At 39.4% G+C, this 17,872-nt stretch overlaps 1 protein-coding gene across 6 annotated transcripts in view; it reads left to right on the top strand.

Moving 5' to 3' along the window:
* Window positions 1-17,872, top strand: part of Tut4 (terminal uridylyl transferase 4) — a 107,418-nt gene that overhangs the window by 85,970 nt on the left and 3,576 nt on the right. For 2 of the 6 annotated variants that reach the window (XM_076934501.1, XM_034502744.2), the window contains exons 25-28: window positions 5,962-6,077; window positions 7,877-8,049; window positions 9,307-9,407; window positions 13,355-13,802. In XM_076934501.1, the coding sequence (XP_076790616.1) occupies window positions 5,962-6,077; window positions 7,877-8,049; window positions 9,307-9,407; window positions 13,355-13,802 (838 nt within the window). Of the gene's footprint in view, window positions 1-5,961; window positions 6,078-7,861; window positions 8,050-9,306; window positions 9,408-13,354; window positions 13,803-17,872 lie in introns of all 6 variants that reach the window. The other 4 variants (XM_076934500.1, XM_034502743.2, XM_076934499.1 and 1 more) reach the window with 2 other exon arrangements.

The raw sequence follows: 17,872 nt of genomic DNA, 5'->3' as shown, positions 1-17,872 counted from the left end.
TTTGTAGAAAATAGAATTGTAACTATACATAGTGTTACTTACGTGCCTGAAGTCCCAGCACTTGGATGTCAGTCTTAAAGGGTCTCACTATGTGGTTTCTTAAGTCTGCCTGAGTTTATTTCTGTGTCCATTCTAAACATGCTTGCTCTAATACTTTGGGCCTCTTTATTAATTTTCTAGGCTCTCTCCCTGCCATTTTGCTGCCTGCTCCCATGTACCATGCTAGCTTAAACAGCTTTGTTGAGGTATAATTCTGACAAATTATAATTCAGAGCTTTTTGTTATTTTGTATATTTGGCAGCTATATCACCAAAATGTATCATTTTTATTTCTGAGTTTTTAAAAAAGATTTATGCTTTAATTATTTGGATTCATGCTGATTGATGTCTGAGTGTGTATACTTGAGTATCTGTGTCCTTGGAGAACAGAAAATTAAGTCCACTTGTAGCTGGAGATACAGACAGTTGTGAGCTGCTTCACGTAGGTGCTTGAGATTGAATTTTGGTCCACTGTAAGAGTAGTAATTACAGGGTCATTTCTCTAGTTGTTTCTCCCCCACCTCATTCACATAGATACACATCCTCTTCCTCTTCCTCTTCTTCTTTCTCCTCCTCCTCTTCCTCCTCTTCTTCAAGAAGAGGAAACAATGGTTCATTAAGGAAAGTAAGAAAGAACTCCTGAGCATAGGACAGGCTCCAAGAGAGCGCCTCGTTCTTATTCTTAATCCATTAGCCTTCTTTTTCTAGATTTTACTCTTTTTTTTTTTTTTTTTTTTTTTTAAAGTTAGACTCATGCAGTATGTAGGTTTTTTGGTCCTGGCTTCTTTCAATAAACATATTTTAAATTTTCATATATGTTCTAGCATGTGTCAATACTTTATTTCTTCTTATGGATGAATAATGTTCTACTATATAAATATACTATATTAATCATTTGTTAGTTATTTAATTGGGTTGCTTCTGTGCTGTAGCTGTTATGAGCAGTGTTTTTATGAATATATGAGTAATTTTTTTGCATAAATATGTTTTCATTAAACTACACCCAGAAGTAGAATTACTGGTTTGTTTTAATACTCATGTGTGTGTGTGTTTAACTTAGCTTTGCTATTTTACAGTTATACCAGAAATATGTATGATTTTCAGGTTTTTGTTTTGTTTTGTTTTGTTTTTGTTTGTTTGTTTTTGTTTTTTGAGACAGGGTTTTTCTGTGTAGTCCTGGCTGTCCTGGAACTCACTCTGTAGACAAGGCTGGCCTCGAACTCAGAAATCCGCCTGCCTCTGCCTCCCAAGTGCTGGGATTAAAGGCGTGCACCACCGCCGCAGGGCTGATTTTCAGTTTTTCTACACTGACCATTGTTTTATTTTTAATTATTCTTATTAATACTTTATTTTGATATCTTTTACTTTTATCCTAGGTTTCACATTGGTTTTATAGGCAGCAAATTTGCTTTCTTGGCTTTCAGGAGTATGGCTATTGTTAGGATAGACTAGTGTTTCCGAAAAACCAAGCATTGAGAAGGTTAAGCAAGGTGCTAGGAAAAAAAAAAGAAATGAACTTAGTACTAGACTTGGAAAATGTTTTCCAGCCTTCTCAGGTATATTCTGTGTTATATACATAGTAAATGTTACATATTCTTTAAAGGCTATTTGCAGAGGTAGAGAGATGACCCCATAATTAAGAACACTTCATAATTCAGTTCCTAGCACCCACATAGACATTTTACAACCACATGAAACTCTAACTTCAGCAGACCTGATGCCCTCCTCTTGCTTCGTGAGCTCCTGCATGTATGTGGTCCATCTAAAGTCATGGCCAGATACCCATACACATATTTTTTTTTTAATTGCAAATCTAATTAAATTTTAAATAAGCTAGATGATTTCTTTATATAAAGTCATTTGGAAAGGAAAGCAATTTCTTTTGTTTTTGTTGGGGTTTTTTGGTGGGGTGCGGGGAAAAATCTCACGGGCTGGGGGGAGGGAGTCCGGCGACAGAGTCTCAGGGCGGTCCGGCACCAGGGCTTCCCGCGCCGCCAGCAGAGGATCCCACATGCACGCAGCTGTCGGTGGGTGGGCCCGCGGCTGCATCGGCAAGGTTCCAGGGTTCCAAAAGCTGGGAATCAGGCGGAGAGACCATGGACACATGGAGGCCGGTTTTCCAAAGCTTTTATTGTTCATGGCATGGTGAATGGGCACAACTGGTACGCTTCCCCTGCCAAAAGCCAGGGGAGACCAGTCTTATAGGGAAGGGAGAAAGGGGAGGGAATAACTTAATTAGCTATGCCCCTGGCCTTTTGATAATTCATTAATATTTAAATCTCTGGAGGTGGAGACTTGTTAGTCACACCCTCTACCTGTCCTACGTGACTGAAGGTAACAGGTTAAATGGAGTTACCTCGTCCAAGGCCCAACATCCCACCCTCTTTTCTTTCATAAAAGGAGGGGCAACTCTGTGTTAATGAGAGATGTGGACCACGTGGAAGTAGTCTGGAGTCTCAGAGCGCGGGGAGATAATATGCCGTCCCTCACAGGCAATGTCCTGTTGGGTCTCCTGGCTATCTCAAACCCAGCGCTCTATCAAGGGGGCCTAAGAACAGGGCTAAACATCCTACCGTCCCTAAAAGGGTCTCCAGGGTTTAAAGCCCGTTCAACCAGGCTATGTCCAAACCATGTCTTCACGGCCCAACATCTCACTGTTTTTAGTGAAAATTTTGGATGAGGTGGTCAAAATAAAACACTATGTAGGCCAGAGGGTGTAGCATAACTAAGTCAAGGGTAATGGGAATTGAGGGTAGGGTTTGGAAGGCAGGGAATCATTGAAACAATTAAATACAGATTGTACAGTTTGAGGGTAATGACATCTGATTAATCTAAATAGACATTATGTTTTTCTCACTAACATGTAACTTTAGCTATGTGACTTTGGCAAAAGAGTTCATTTGTAGCTGGAAGGTCTGGATCTGTCTTCTGTAGTGAGCATCTCTGGGTTCTGGCGTGCATCTCTGGAGCCTGGTGTGGGTCTCTGGATCTCAGCATGTTCTGGGGTCTTCAGTCAGATGAGATGACTGGAAGAAGGCAGTTTGGCAGGTTCCAGGAGGTGGCGCTGTCACTGGATCTCGGCGTGTCTCTGGAGTCTGCAGTCAGATGAGGTGACTGGGAAAAAGCAGCTTGGCATCTCAGGCAGGTTCCAGAGGATGGCTGGACTCTGTTGGATCTGTGGGTATACCTGTAGGATAATCACAGCAGGGAAGGAGCATCTCCGGTAGGGAGATGTCTGTAGGCTGGATATGGAGCATTAAATTGCTTGGGAACAAGCACCTTATGGCCTGTCGTTAAGATCCTGGAAAAGCAAAGGTGTTTGAGGAAAGTTTAGTCTTGGAAGGTATCTTTGAGTCTGTTTTTGGATGGCTGAGGGAGACAAACAATGTTAATTTTGTATCTGGGATTGGCAGCAACAGTTTGCCTGTAAAAGAAATTAGTTGTTAATTAAGACTCAAGAAATGGCCGGGCGGTGGTGGCGCACGCCTTTAATCCCAGCACTTGGGAGGCAGAGGCAGGTGGATTTCTGAGTTCAAGGCCAGCCTGGTCTACAGAGTGAGTTCCAGGACAGCCTGGGCTATACAGAGAAACCCTGTCTCGGAAAAAAAAAAAAAAAAAAAAAGACTCAAGAAATGGTGATCAGCACGTTCACTTAAACTGTGGAAGGAAATTAGATGGCTTTTAAACCTTGAAGAAATTATAAAGGTTAACAAAAAATGTTGGACATCTATCATGAGTATTAGAGAGAAAAGGCAGCATTAACATAAAAAAATAACAAAAATTTTGGTTGAAAAACACAAGCATTGTTGTTCTAGGTGTTCCTGTTAGGAAGAAAAGGAAACGTTTAAAAATTTTGGTTGAAAAACAGGAACCTTTGTTGCAGGTCCTCCTGTTGGGGAGGAGCAGTAATGGCTGGTTTAGAAGCAGTGGGGGGAGGGGCCTAGCTCTGCCATGTGGCGTCTGGGTGCTCTGGCAGAGAGGTTCTGCATTCCCGCTTTTCTTTTTCTTAGCTGGTAAATTTTAAATGTAGATAAAAGTAAAGGCCAACTTTGAAGAAAAGTTTAAGGCAAGCAAGAAGTATTGGGGAGGGCTAAGAGTCAGAAAGAGTGAGAGTCTGTGTCTATGGGAAAGACACGTGGAAGCTGGATTGGAGTCAGCAGCTTTGAAAGAAACTGGCAGGCAGCACAGGGGGCAAAGGGTGTAGGCAGGATTTTAGATCCGCTGCTTCAGGCAAGCTGGCTGAGCTAAGTAGCTTTAGTCAGCTGCAAATGACTGAGGGTGAGGGGAAGCATAGGCTGGCTAAGGAACACAGGGCTGGGTAGCAAGCAGGGTTCCGCCCTGTTGCTTTAGGCAAGCAGGCTAAGCCAAATAGCAGTAGCCTGTCTCATATGACGGGGGAGTAGGGAAAGAAGCTACCTGGCAGGGCGCTAGGGGCTAGAGTTTGGAGTTGGCGATTTTGAGAGGGGGGGGGGGGGGGGAGAGGGAGAGAGAGGAAGGAGACAGTCTCAGCCGCGAGAAGGAGTCTCTCAGCCAAGGGAGTCTTAGAAAGAGGGTTACAGCAGGTACTGTGGCTAGAAAGACAGCTATTAGCTGTGAAGAAACCCCCTCTGTGGAGCTGGGGGATGGGAAGAGTGGGGGTCTAAGAAGCCGCCATCATCTTGTCTTTGAGCTGGAGAACACGTGGGGAGAGAGACCTAGTTTTTTTGTATTAGGCAGGGGTTAGACTATAGCTAAGAATCAGAGAAAGAAAGAGGGGGTAGGGTGGACAGAGAGAGATGTTACTCACGGTTTTTGCAGACACCAGCGGGGGGCGCTTGCAGAGCTGGCTCTGCCCACGTTGTCCACCACCTGTGGGACACAATGTAGGCCCGTGCATGGGTGCACGAGTGTGGATCTCTGTCGCTGGTCTGCGCCGTCCTTTGTCAGAGATAGGGCTATTGTAGAGGAGCAGGGGCTAAGCGGGGCACTCACAGTGCGCAAAGCAGACTCTGTGGTAGGAGTCTCTCGTTGGGAAATCTCCGTTTTGGGGCCAAGCCTCGGCGATGGGTGGGCGCGGCAAAACGGGAGAATGTGGGGGTCGCATGGGCAGCAGATCCATACGCCGAGATTGGCCTCCATCTGGGTTCTTGGAACTCCGGCAGAATGGAGGCGGGGAGCGCGCAGGGCGTGCTGAGAGAGGACCAAGAGACTTCACATCTCGCAGGAAGTATACTTGCTTAGCAGATTCAGCCAGGATTTTTCTTGTAGACGCATGGGTGGTCATGCTCCACGTTGGTCGTCCAAGGCCCAACAGTGGGGGGAGTTGTCTTTTTTTGTTTTTTGTTTTTGAGACAGAGTTTTTTTATGTAACAGTTCTCTGGCTCTTCTGGACTTGAAATTCTTTGTAGAAGTAGCGTGGTTTAACAGAAAGCTTGAGCTTTGTAATCATTACAGAGAAAACTTTAAATCTTTCATATGAAATCTACCCAGTTTCATTACTATGTGCCAATGATTTGAATCTCTGGGATGCTGTTTCTTTTTCTATAAATTGTAATTGAAAATAAAATTAACTTTATTGAGGTTCCACTTATCTGAAGCCTCTCTGCATTGTACTGTATAATGTTGTGAATACAAAGTTATTAGTTCTGTTACCCTCTATGATGTTATAATAATTTTAATCTCTGGTTTTTCTAGAACTTGCTCTGTTGACCAGGCTGGCCTCAAATGTAGAGATCTGCCTGCCTCTGTCTTCCACGTGCTAGGTACAGATGTGTGCCACCACCACCTGGGAAAATTCTAAATTTTGTTTTATTTTATTTTTTACCCACAATTTCATTTACAGCAAAATATTTGTTAATGTGTTGGGGCTTTGTTTTTTTTTCCATTCTTTGTATTTGGGAAATTTTACATTTTTTTTAATAGTAAAATTGTATTATTTCTGCAGGAGTACTTCTTTGATTCAAGAGTATTAACAGATGGAGAATTGGCTCCTAACGATCGTTGTTGCCGTGTGTGTGGAAAAATAGGTCACTACATGAAAGACTGTCCCAAAAGGAAAAGGTTGGCAAATAATTTTCTATCAGTATTTTAGAGAAAGTAAATGTGAGACTAACTTGTATTTATAATTTTATTCAGAAATGTCTTAAGTATGAAAGTTAAAGTTTAAGATTTTTAATTGGATCTTAAGTAAATAAATGTTCAACTGAGAGGAATTTATGTTAATGGTATTCTTATAACGCTTGTTTATTAATTCATTCAGTTTTTTTTAATAGAAATGTTTACTGAAACATGCTATGTCTTTGCAACTGCTAGGAGCAAGAAAAAAAAAGGACTTCATAGTTACACAAGTTCATAAGTACAATAAACTGAATCCTAGAGATACATATTGGGCTGTATCTGTATATTATGTTAATTGAGAAATACATTTCCTCTATACCATCCCAAGATATATCTGTTGTTCTGGACATGGTGGCACACACCTTTAATCCAGCACTTGGGAGGTAGAGGCAGGTAAATCTCTGAATTTCAGACCTATATAATAGGAAGATCCTGTCTCAAAACAGCGGCAACAACAAATCTAAAACAAAAAAGGAGAAAAATAAAGGAAGATATGTATGTAATTCATGCATTTGGAAGTTTTTAAATAGAATAAACTCTGTCTTCTATCACTGTTAGTTATTAAATTTAGACAAGGTGCTTATTTTCTCTAAACCTTTCATCTTTAAAGTAGCAAAAAGAATCAATCTCTAAAGATCTGAGAAGTTTAAAATTTGATATAGAAATTTTTTCAAAAATGACCAAGATACAGGAAGGCCAACATAGTTAAGTGGTACATAAAGAAGACATGAATCAAGACTGTCAGAACACAGTTCAGGAATGGATATATGTGTTAAGAATTCTGAATACTTGTGAGAAGACTCTGAGAAAATAGGACAAGAATCTTGTGACCGCAGTTTCTCAGAAACACAGAATTATTCTTGGAATGTGTTTTTATGCTCCTCCCAGGTTTAGGGAACATGATTAAGTTTGCTTCAGATTACACATTGTTTGCTGATGTTATTTAATTAAATATGTAAACTTATCCTTTATATGACTCTATGGAAAAATATGTCTTTGCCATTATGGCTTATTCTTGTTATATAAAAGTCAGATTCACAAGAATTTTATTCATATGATTTCTCGTAACCTACAGAATATAAATTGTCTGATGCTCTGAATAAAGTTCTCTATTGCATGAAAGAAAAAAAAGAAATTTTTTCCAAAAAAAAAAAATTTGTAAAGCCGGGCAGTGGTGGCATACACCTTTAATCTCAGCACTTGGGAGGCAGAAGCAGGTGGATTTCTGAGTTCGAGGCCAGCCTGGTCTATAGAGTGAGTTCCAGGACAGCCAGGGATACACAGAGAAACCCTGTCTGAAACCCCCCTTTCCCCAAAAAAAATTTCATGTGTCTGAGGATGTACTTGAAAGGTAGAGGCAGGAAGGAAGATCTTTGACCTTGAGGCTGGTGGATTCTGCATAGCAAGCTGTATAGTGAGAGCCTGTCTCAAAAATTAAATAAACAAATAATGTCATAAAATGAATGATTTAGGTATGCTATAAATAGAAGTAGCTTTCTTTAAAAAAAAAAAAAAGTAACCGCATAGAATTGTGTGTGTTAGAGGCAGGAGGATTTCTGAGTTCGAGGCCAGCGTGGTCTACAGAGTTAGTTCCAGGACAGCCAGGGAAACCCTGTCTCGGGGGAGGGGAGAATTGTGTATGTTAGTCTGTTTTTCATTATATATGGTTTAGTTTGTCTTGTGAATCATCAGTTTGTAAGTTCCTGGCTCCACATTATTGGTATCAGCAGTTTACTGTTTAGACTAAAGAAGAAAGACAGTGAAGAAGAGAAGGAAGGAAATGAAGAAGAAAAAGACTCCCGGGACCTTCTTGACTCCCGAGACCTTAGGTGTTTCATATGTGGAGATGCTGGACATGTTCGCCGGGAATGTCCAGAGGTCAAGATGGCCCGCCAGCGGAATAGTAGTGTGGCAGGTAAGAAAAGATAAAAAAAAAAAATAGATGCAAATGTTAATTTGCTTGTTGCTAGGGATCAAACCAAGGCAGTTGTACACTCTAAGCACATGGTTTACTACAGAGCTATAGCCCCAGTACTAGTACACATATTCTGGGGACATTTTTGCTATATAGTGCAAGCTGACCTCAAATTTGTGGTCTTCCTGCATCAGCTTCCCTGGAATTGCAGATTTATTAATACGTGGCCTTAGGTATTAATTTTAAAATGATCTGGTCTAGGGATTTAGTTTATAAGAGTACAAATCTGCCATGTACCAGGATCTAGGTTTGATGTTCTATAGTGTCAAATTAAAAAAAAGTGCAGAAAAAAGAAAAAAAACAATTTATATGAGAGATTAGAAAGTATCTTTAAAGCTCACTATCCCTGAGGAAGAAATAAGCAGCTGGTATAGGCTATATAACAAAACTATGTTTCAAAAACCAGGTGGTTAAGACCCTGGAGAGATAGTTCATCTGTTACTTGCTGCTCTGCTAGGGGACCTGATCAGTTTCCAGCATCCTAGATAGGCAATGGACAACTGCCTACAACTTCAGCTACAGGGGATCTAGTGCCTTCTTCTCACCTTCATGCATTTGGTGCATGAGCATACATGCAGGCAAAACATTTATACACATGAAATAAATACATAATATATTTTGTTATAATAAAAACAAAAAAGGAGGGGAAGAGGTTGCAGGTCAATGGTAGAGTTTATCTGCAGTGCCCTGGCTTTGATCTCAGCATGGGACTGAGCTAGAGAGCAGTGGTACACATCTTACTCTAAAATAGTCATTGTGTAAAAGTTTGCTTTAGTCTGCTCTTTTGAGAAATCTATATCTATTGCTTCTGTGTATACTACTAAACTTTCAGTAATCAATGCATCAATGCCAGCCTTATTTCAAAAAGTATAGCTAGATAAAATTTATAGACAAGAAATTGCTAGAGTGCATGCCTTACATAAGACATTCTGTGTTCAACCCACAGTGCTACAAGAATGTCATTAAAATCAATATCCTTTAATTTTATTGATCTCTGTTTATTCATTCCTGTTTGTTTGAGACAGTCTCATACTCTACCCAATGCTGTCATGGAACTCACTGGGCAGGGCAGATCTTGAATTCACAGCAATCTTCTGCCTTCGTGCTTCACACATTGAGATTATAGATGTGAAACAATGTGCCTGCCTGGTTTTTCTGTATCTTGATTTTTTCTTTTTCTGTGATGTCTTCTCTCAGCAGCCCAGCTGGTCCGTAACCTTGTCAATGCTCAGCAGGTGGCTGGTTCAGCCCAGCAACAGAGTGACCAGTCCATAAGGACTAGACAGTCTTCAGAATGTGTAAGTACTCTGCCTATGAATGAGTTTGACAGGAAGAGAACACAGTTTTCTTTTCTTATTGCTATTATAATAAGAAATGCCATTAGAAGCAACTTGAGGGAGAAAGAATTTTAGTTCATAGTTCTAAGTCCAGTCTGTCAAGGCAGCTGGAGCTTGAAGCAGCTGTCACATTACATCCAAAGAAAGGAAATAGAAAGGAATGAATGCACACTTACTCATCTTCCTCTATACATTTTATACAGTCCAGAGTCCTGGCCAAGAAAAGGGTACCAGTTCAGTAGGCATGCCCAGAAAGAGACCCACCTCCCTCGGATTCTAGACTCTGCCAAGTTGACAGTTGTTTTAGGGTTTTATTGCTGTCAAAGACACCAGGATCATGGCATTATATAGGAAATTTCCTATAAAGGAAATTATCTAATTGTGACTAGTTTATAGTTTCAGAGATTTAGTCCATTATTGCTATGGTGTGAAACATGGTAGCATGTAGACAGACGTGGTGCTGGAGAAGGAGCGGAGAGTTCTACATCTTGATCTGCAGGCAGCGTAAAGAAACTGCCATGTTAGGCTTAACTTGAATATATGAAACCTCAAAGACCATTCCACAGAGACACTATTTCTCCAGTAAGGCCATACCTCTTAATAGGGCCACTTCCTATGGGCCAAGCATTCACACACATGAGTTTATGAGGAGCATTCCTATTTAAATTAACACCAACCATCACATCATGTGTAAATTGAAGATCACATGATAATGTGCAGAGTTGTCTTTGCTAGGCCTACAAGTTAAAGTAACATTTGTGTTCTTATTAATATTAATGTTATAGCTGCTTAATTTACGTGAGCCTGCTTTCTCGTTTTTATAATAAAATAATATGGATGATTAGGTATTAACTTTGCATAGTAGTAAAGTATTATTGTTAATAAAAGACATAATGTTGAAATGCTCCTTTTCACATTTCATAGTCTTCATTTGTTGCTGAACCTAGCTGTAAAAATTTATACTTTCATCTGCTAGCATAAATTCAATTTTATTTTCCTATTTTAGAGACTAATGACTAAATTGTAGGGAAGGAAACATGTTTTTTATGAATAATGTTCAAAAAGATAAAATTATACCACTGTGATATGGTTTGTTGATTTTTACCAAAAGAGAGGTTGGGAGCTGGGGATAGTGGTAGATGCCTGGAAGACCAAGGCAGGAAGATCTTGAGTTATAAGCCAACCTGATCTAGGTACCAAGATCCTGTCTCAGAAAGAGGGATTGATGTATCTACTAAATTGAAAGACTATTCACTTATTGCAATTAATACTTCATTTACTCAGTATGTGGTCTTTAGTTAGTAGCTTTAGTTTTTTAGAACATTTATTTGAATTTTCCTGCTGTTTTCGAGTTTCATTGTACATATAGCATACTAGTCAAGGTTGTCTTTGGAACAGAATTGATAGAGTGAATGTGAGTAGTTTGTGGGGTCTGCTTAGTCCAGTAATGGCTGTATCCTGACAGAAAGGCCAAGGATCTGGTAGTTGTTGAGTCATTGGGACTAAATATTTGAACAGTCTCACTCTGGTGCTTGAGCTCCAAGGAGGTCCTAGAGAGCAGCCAGTTTTCAGTTCACATTGGAATTTCAAAAGAAGTAGATTCTAGCACCAGAAAAGAAATGGTTCAGGATAGATGAACCTGCTAGTGAGATCCCCCACAGATGTGCCTAGCTGCTTGGGTTTTAGTTACTTTCTAATGTAGTCAAGTTGACAACCAAAGTTAGCCATAATACATAGTCTTTGTTGTTGTTTTTTAGTAATGTTGGGAAGTCATTGCTATTAGGGTAGTAGCTTCATAGTCCTTTATTTGCCTGTAGCTTAACTTCTTTCTCCCTCTTTCTCTCTTTTTTCTTTCTCCCTCCAATCTCATGCCCTGGCTATCCTAGAACTCACAGTGTAGACTAGGCTGGCCTAGAACTCTGCCTCTTCCTTTTGAGTACTGAGATTGAAAGTGTATGTCACCATTCCCAGGCTTGCAGATAACTTTGTGTATATTCTCCTCACCTCACATGTGGATATCTATTGAGTGAGACTATAACTTGTAAAAGACCAGAGTATCAAATGAGAATTAAGACTTCATCATACCCTTTTCATTAGTTCCATCAGTGTTTTCTTTAAAAAGTTTTTTTTATTATTTTTAAATAAAAAAAATTATAAATTGCAAGTTGATTATATTCCTGGTTGGGTTTAAATTTTCAGTGGTGTTATATCATATACAAAACACAGGAGCCCTCATTGCCTTGTTTCTGTTTTTGTTTGTTGTTTTATAATGGAGAGAAGAACTGGGTGGCCTTGAATCCTGAAGCTGGCAGGCATACTTACTGGTCATTGTATAATTTTTTATTTTTTTGTGATTTACTTCTATCTTATATGCATTGGTGTCTTGCCTGCATGTATGTTTGTATAAGGATGTCAGAACCCCTGGACCTAGCGTTACTGACAATTGTGAGCTGTCATGTGGCTGCTGGGAATTGAACCCAGGTCCTCTGGAAGAGCAGCCAGTGCTCCTAAGCAGCTGTGCCATCTTTCCAGCTCTTTTTGTTTGTTTGTTTGTTTGTTTCTTTTTTGAGACAGAGCTTCTCTGGGTAGCCCTGATCTGTAGACCTGGCTTTGAACTCACTAAAATCCACCTGACTCTGCCTCCTGGCATTATTTCTGTTTATTTCTTAAGCCCCAGATATCTTATTCCCTTAGCCATGTACTTCACTATTTAACTTCTTTTAGATTTCATTTACCTTAAACAGTTAAATATTTCCATGCCCATTGTCTTAGTTAGGGTTTTATAACTGTGAAGAGACACCTTTACTGTGGCAACTCTTATAAAGGAAACATTTAATTAGGGCTGGCTTACAGTTTCAGAGGTTAAGTCCATTATCAGCCTGGCAGGAAGCATGGCAGTATCCAGGCAGGCAGACATAGTGCTACAGAAACCAAGAGTTCTACATCTGATCTGAATGCAGCCAGGAGGAGACTGGATTCCATATACTGGTCAGAGCCTGAGCATAGAAACCCTCAAAGCCTACTTACACAGTGACACACTTTCTTTAGCAAGAACACACCTACTTTAATAAGGTTGCACCTAATAGTGCCACTCCCTTTGGCCAAGCATTAAATCAAATGAATCTATAGGGAACAAGCCTCTTCAAAACATCACATTCATATACCTTCAGACATAGTATTTCTGTTGCTAAATATTCTTTCCTTCTCTGTATCTTCTTTCTTTTACAAGATGTGCTTCTGTTTACTTTTTAGTCTCAGTTTAAAGGTTATTTAATCTTGGAAACGCCTTGATCTCTACATTCCTTCAAAAGTGCAAGTTAGTTGTTTCATAGTATAAACAGAAACTATAAGTGATACTTTTTGTGTGAGAGGATTAGTCTCAATAAGTAGCCCAGTTTTGCCAGACTTTATCCTCCTGCCTGCTCAGACAACAGATATAATCACACTAATGTGCCTGCTTGTCTAATTATACAGTCTTTATCATAGTAAGAACTGTTATACTTCATAATTGTGTGATTTCTGTGTACATGAAACTTTTAAACTTCATGAAGGCATAGCTGTATTTTCAGTACCTAGTAATAATGCCTAGTATATACAGTTGTCCAGGGGCTGAATGAAGGTGGCTGTGAATAATTTGTGTGTTTCTAGTTTACAAAGGAGATATATGTTGTTCATGATACTAGGTTCTCCTTTTTTTTTTCTTGAACAACAACAACAACAAAGAGTCATAAACCATTACTCATGTGAGAGAATTTGAGCACGTTGGGGAAAATTTTACCTTCATGTAATAGGAGATTTTATTATTTGTTGTTATATACATCATATAGTTCTGTTTCTGTTATTCTAATGAAATAACTTATATTTTGATAATCCTAATTTTTAAAATTATCTTTCTTTTTTTCCTGCAGTCTGATTCACCGTCTTATTCTCCTCAGCCTCAGTCTTTTCCACAGAATTCTCCCCAACCATCTGCTCTTCCCCCACCTCCATCCCAGACAGGATCCCAGCCTAAGCTTGGCCCACCCCAGCAGGGAGGCCAGCCCCCTCATCAGGTTCAGATGCCCTTGTATAATTTTCCTCAATCACCTCCAGCTCCTTATTCACCCATGCACAGTATGGGATTATTGCCAATGCACCCCCTCCAGATCCCTGCCCCATCATGGCCCATCCATGGCCCAATGCTACACTCTGCACCTGGCAGTACCCCCAGCAATATTGGCTTGAATGATCCCAGCATCATCTTTGCACAGCCTGCTGCCAGGCCAATGGCAATCCCTAGCTCTTCTCATGATGGACACTGGCCTCGTACTGTGGCTCCCAATTCCCTGGTGAACAATGGTGCAGTGGGTAACTCGGGTAATTTCCCTTTTATTTTCTTTTATATTTGGTTGTGGAAAGGTTGGGTGTTAGTATTATTTATTGAACATGGAGTAACAATGAGAAGAAAGGAAGATGAGCTGTATTATGAAGATAGAATATAAAATTAAACTGTATGGGCTTTAGATACAGACTAATCAAGATTTGAATCTTGTTTGCCATTTTTAAAATGTCTTGACATTATCTCTCTATGCATTTCTTTCATCTCTAAGATAAGGATATGAATAGCCTCTAACAGGAATGTTGAGAATATTAAGTGAGGTGATACTTATATATATTAGTCTTCTTATTGTTTTCCTTTTCACCTTCACCTCACTTAATGTAGGTATTATTAGCACTTATTTTATAAATGATCACATGGAGAGCCTGCTGTGTATGATACTGCACATTTGCTGTTCCTCCACTCAGAAGGATTGAGACTAGCCTAAACTAAATGAACCCATCTCCCCAAGAACACAAGCCTGACAGAAAGCTAGGTGTGGCAGTGTATTTGAGGCCAGCTTGAACTACATGAGATGCTTTCCCCCGTTTGGGGTAGTGAAATTGAAGAAATAAGTAACTTAACTGTTACCAGTTCATCATGGTAGATTGAAGACTTAACCTATTGAGGTCTGTTTGGTTTGGTTTTTACTAAACCTGTGCTTTAGAGTGAGGAGTAGTCCATTTATTCATTCCTTCCCTTTCTTCTCTTCCTCTTTTTTTAATTGGGTGAGGAGGTAATAAAAATGTTTTAATGTAGGCTTAAACACAAGAGTTAGGAGAAAGAAAAGCACTCAGAACAAAGAGAACCCAAGCAGAGTTCTAGAAAATGAGACGTACCCAAGTGGGGCAATGGGCTCTTGACGGGAATATCACCTCTTTCTTTCCTTCTTCTTGTTTGTTTTCTTCCTTCCCTTTTCCTTATACTTTCCTCTCTTTTTCTTCCCTTTTCCCTTTCCCCTTCTACCCATTCCTTCTGGATCCCAGGCTGGCCTTGAATCCATGCCAGCCCTCGCGCCTCAGCCTCACTTCTGCTGCTTTGTTGCTTGGATTACAAAAACGTGCCACCATGCTTGGCAGAAGTACACTTTCAAAAAGCAAGAGATAGCTGCATTTAGTAGAATTAATAGACAGTTGTTTTTCTGATATCTTAATAAGTACAGATTTGAGACACATAATAAAAAGTTTTAAAGATTACTTACTATACTACTAAAATGTTAGTATACTGACCTATTCAAAAATAACTTATTTACTGCATTTGCTAATTTTATATCCAGCTTTGTAGTGCTATCTTCATCTTATAAACTATTATTTAAAATTTCATATAAAACAAGAGTGATATGTCACCAATGAACTTCTTGTTTGCTGAACTTAACAGTTACCAGCATTTTTTTTTTTTTTTTAGTCTGACCCTTTTCTACAGTTTTAAAAGAAAATCTCAGACAGTGGATTAACTTTGCTTTTAACCTTGGATTTGGGATGATGGGGTGGCTAAGCAAGTAAACCGAAGCCTGATGACTTGAGTTTGATTTCCAAGAGTCACATGGTGGAAATGAGGAAGCCAAGTCAAGGTGGAGTCCTCTCACTTCTTCCACAGACATTCGATGGGCACTGGCATACACACAATTAAATTGCTTAGCCTGCACTACAATGAGGCTCTGTTTCAAGACACTTTCTACCCACCACACTCATCTTCTCTCTTCCTCATCATCCCACCACTGCCACACACCTTCTGTCCCTTTCTTGCCCTCACCTGACTCCCACATATACACAAATTTGTCTGTATGTAAGGTGGGGCCAAAACTGTTTCCTCGTTTTTTTTTTTTTTGGTTTTTTTTTTTTTTAATTTAATGGTGTCGCATCATTATTGGTAATTATTGTTAATATCTAGTTTCACTACTAGTTTTTGTAATTCTCCCAAGAACTTTTTCCTGCTAACTGCTTAATTATTCTAAAGTATAATTTGCATAGGGAATATAAAGAGATAGAGGCACTTACTGTTTTTGTTTTGAGTTTTACTTGATTGTTTTTGAGATAAGGTGTTGCTGTGTAACATTGATTATTAGCCTAGAACTTACTGTGGAGATAAATATGGCTTCTAACTTGAAGTGATCCTCTTGCTTCTGTTGGAATTACATAGGTATACCACCACACCTGGCTCAGTTCTTTCTGTTTTATTAATTTTCTTTTCCTTTTCTCCCCTCTCTCTTTTTCCCCACCTCCTACCCTTCCTGAGACAGTTTCTCTGTATATCCCTTGCTGTCAGGTAACTGTCTGGCCTTGAATTTCGAGGTCCATCTGCCTGTTCCTCCAGAAAGCTGGAACTAAAGGCATGAACTCACACCTAGCTTGCTTTACTAATTTTGTAAGAACATTAGAGATAATTGTGAATGGAAGTATTGTTTGTATTTTCTTTCTGGTGGTATTAAGAATTGAACCTAGGGTTTGATGCATGCTTGGATAACATTGTATCATACAGCTATATCTCCAACCCCAAAGCATGTTATTTCATAGAGAAGATATCTCTAACCTGTTTGGAATAAAGCAAATTATTTTGATAAGCAAACATGTCAGAATGGAGATCTGTGGTTTCTAAGACCAAAGAAAATAGGGTGTATTTAGTTTCTATGCTTAAATCTGTCAATAAGCATTTATCATGTATATGCTATGATTATCAATGTGTTATAAAGACAGACCCTGTATTTTTTTTCCTTTGATAGATTAGTTCAATTTTTATATGTTCAGGTACATTCTCCAATCTGCCATTGGTGTATCTTTGTTTCAGTCACAATGAACTACTAATTAACAAAACATCTTGGGGTAATCTACCATGCTCTATCTTAACTCTGGATTTTTTTGTTTTGTTTTTTGTTTTGTTTTTGTTATTGTTGTTTTTTCGAGACAGGGTTTCTCTGTGTAGTCTTGGCTGTTAACTCTGGTTTTTAAAGTGGTTGCTTCTACCTAGGAAGTCTTCTCCATTACCTCTAATGCCAATTTTCATACCTTCTGTCTTGCCCTAAAGATTTCTTAATTAACATCACTGCCCTCAAAAAGCCTTTGAGTCTTACTGATCTTGTTCTCCAATTGAGGTTTTTTGTTTTTTGGTTTTTTTTCCTGGTTGTTTCCTTAGTATCTATATCATGGCATTTGTCTAATTGTGCTAAACTGATATCCCTTAGAATGAACTTCTAAAGCAGTGGTTCTCAACCTTCTTAATGCTGTGACCCTTTAATACAGTTTCTCATGTTGTGGTAACCTCCAATTATAAAACTATTTTTGTTGCTACTTCATAACTATAATTTTGATGCTGTCATGAATCATAATGTAAATATCTGGTATGCCACCCCTGTGAAAGGATTGCTCACCCCAAAAAGGGTTGCTACCTGCAGGTTGAGAACCACTATTCTAGAGTCTTAAGATGTTGTGGTGAGGGGCACATCACAGGTGAGACACAACATTAGATGAAGGCCAAAGGTTGATCATCTCTGGCCTTGTAACTCTCTTATGCTTCTTTGGCCCAAAAGATGATGGCCTTTGGCAGTTTAACTCTTAACTATTCTGTGGCTAAAAGCTGCTGGTTTCTGGTAATTAAGTCCTGTCGTAGCATCATGGTATTAAGAAGAGAAGGTTTAGTTACTTGGCTCTTTTCTCTCTGGTTCAAGGGTTCACTAGCTGGCCAGGCAAGAAGCTGGGAATTCATTAACTCTTTGTGAACCAGAGAGAAAAGAAGGTCCGACAAACCTTTATTTCTGTTCTCAGTATTTATACTTTCTCTAAAAATTGCCTCATATAGCCGGGCAGTGGTGGTGCACGCCTTTAATCCCAGCATTTGGAAGGCAGATGCAGGTGGATTTCTGAGTTTGAGGCCAGCCTGGTCTACAGAGTGAGTTCCAGGACAGCCAGAATTACACAGAGAAATTTTTGTCTTTTAAAGGGGAGATCACAAATGTAGTTGCCCACTACCTCAATTATGCAGTCAAGGTCCTCAAATTTAGGAAAATTGCGGGGGTCAGCACATCCCAAATGCAGTCAGTGTTATAGCCTGAAAATTAGGATTTTATTAGAGTGGA

The sequence above is a fragment of the Arvicanthis niloticus genome, chromosome 5 (assembly GCF_011762505.2).
Source record: "Arvicanthis niloticus isolate mArvNil1 chromosome 5, mArvNil1.pat.X, whole genome shotgun sequence".
Lineage (NCBI taxonomy): Eukaryota > Metazoa > Chordata > Mammalia > Rodentia > Muridae > Arvicanthis > Arvicanthis niloticus.
The sequence above is the reverse complement of the archived record's forward strand: the minus strand, read 5'-3'. Positions and strand labels throughout refer to the sequence as shown.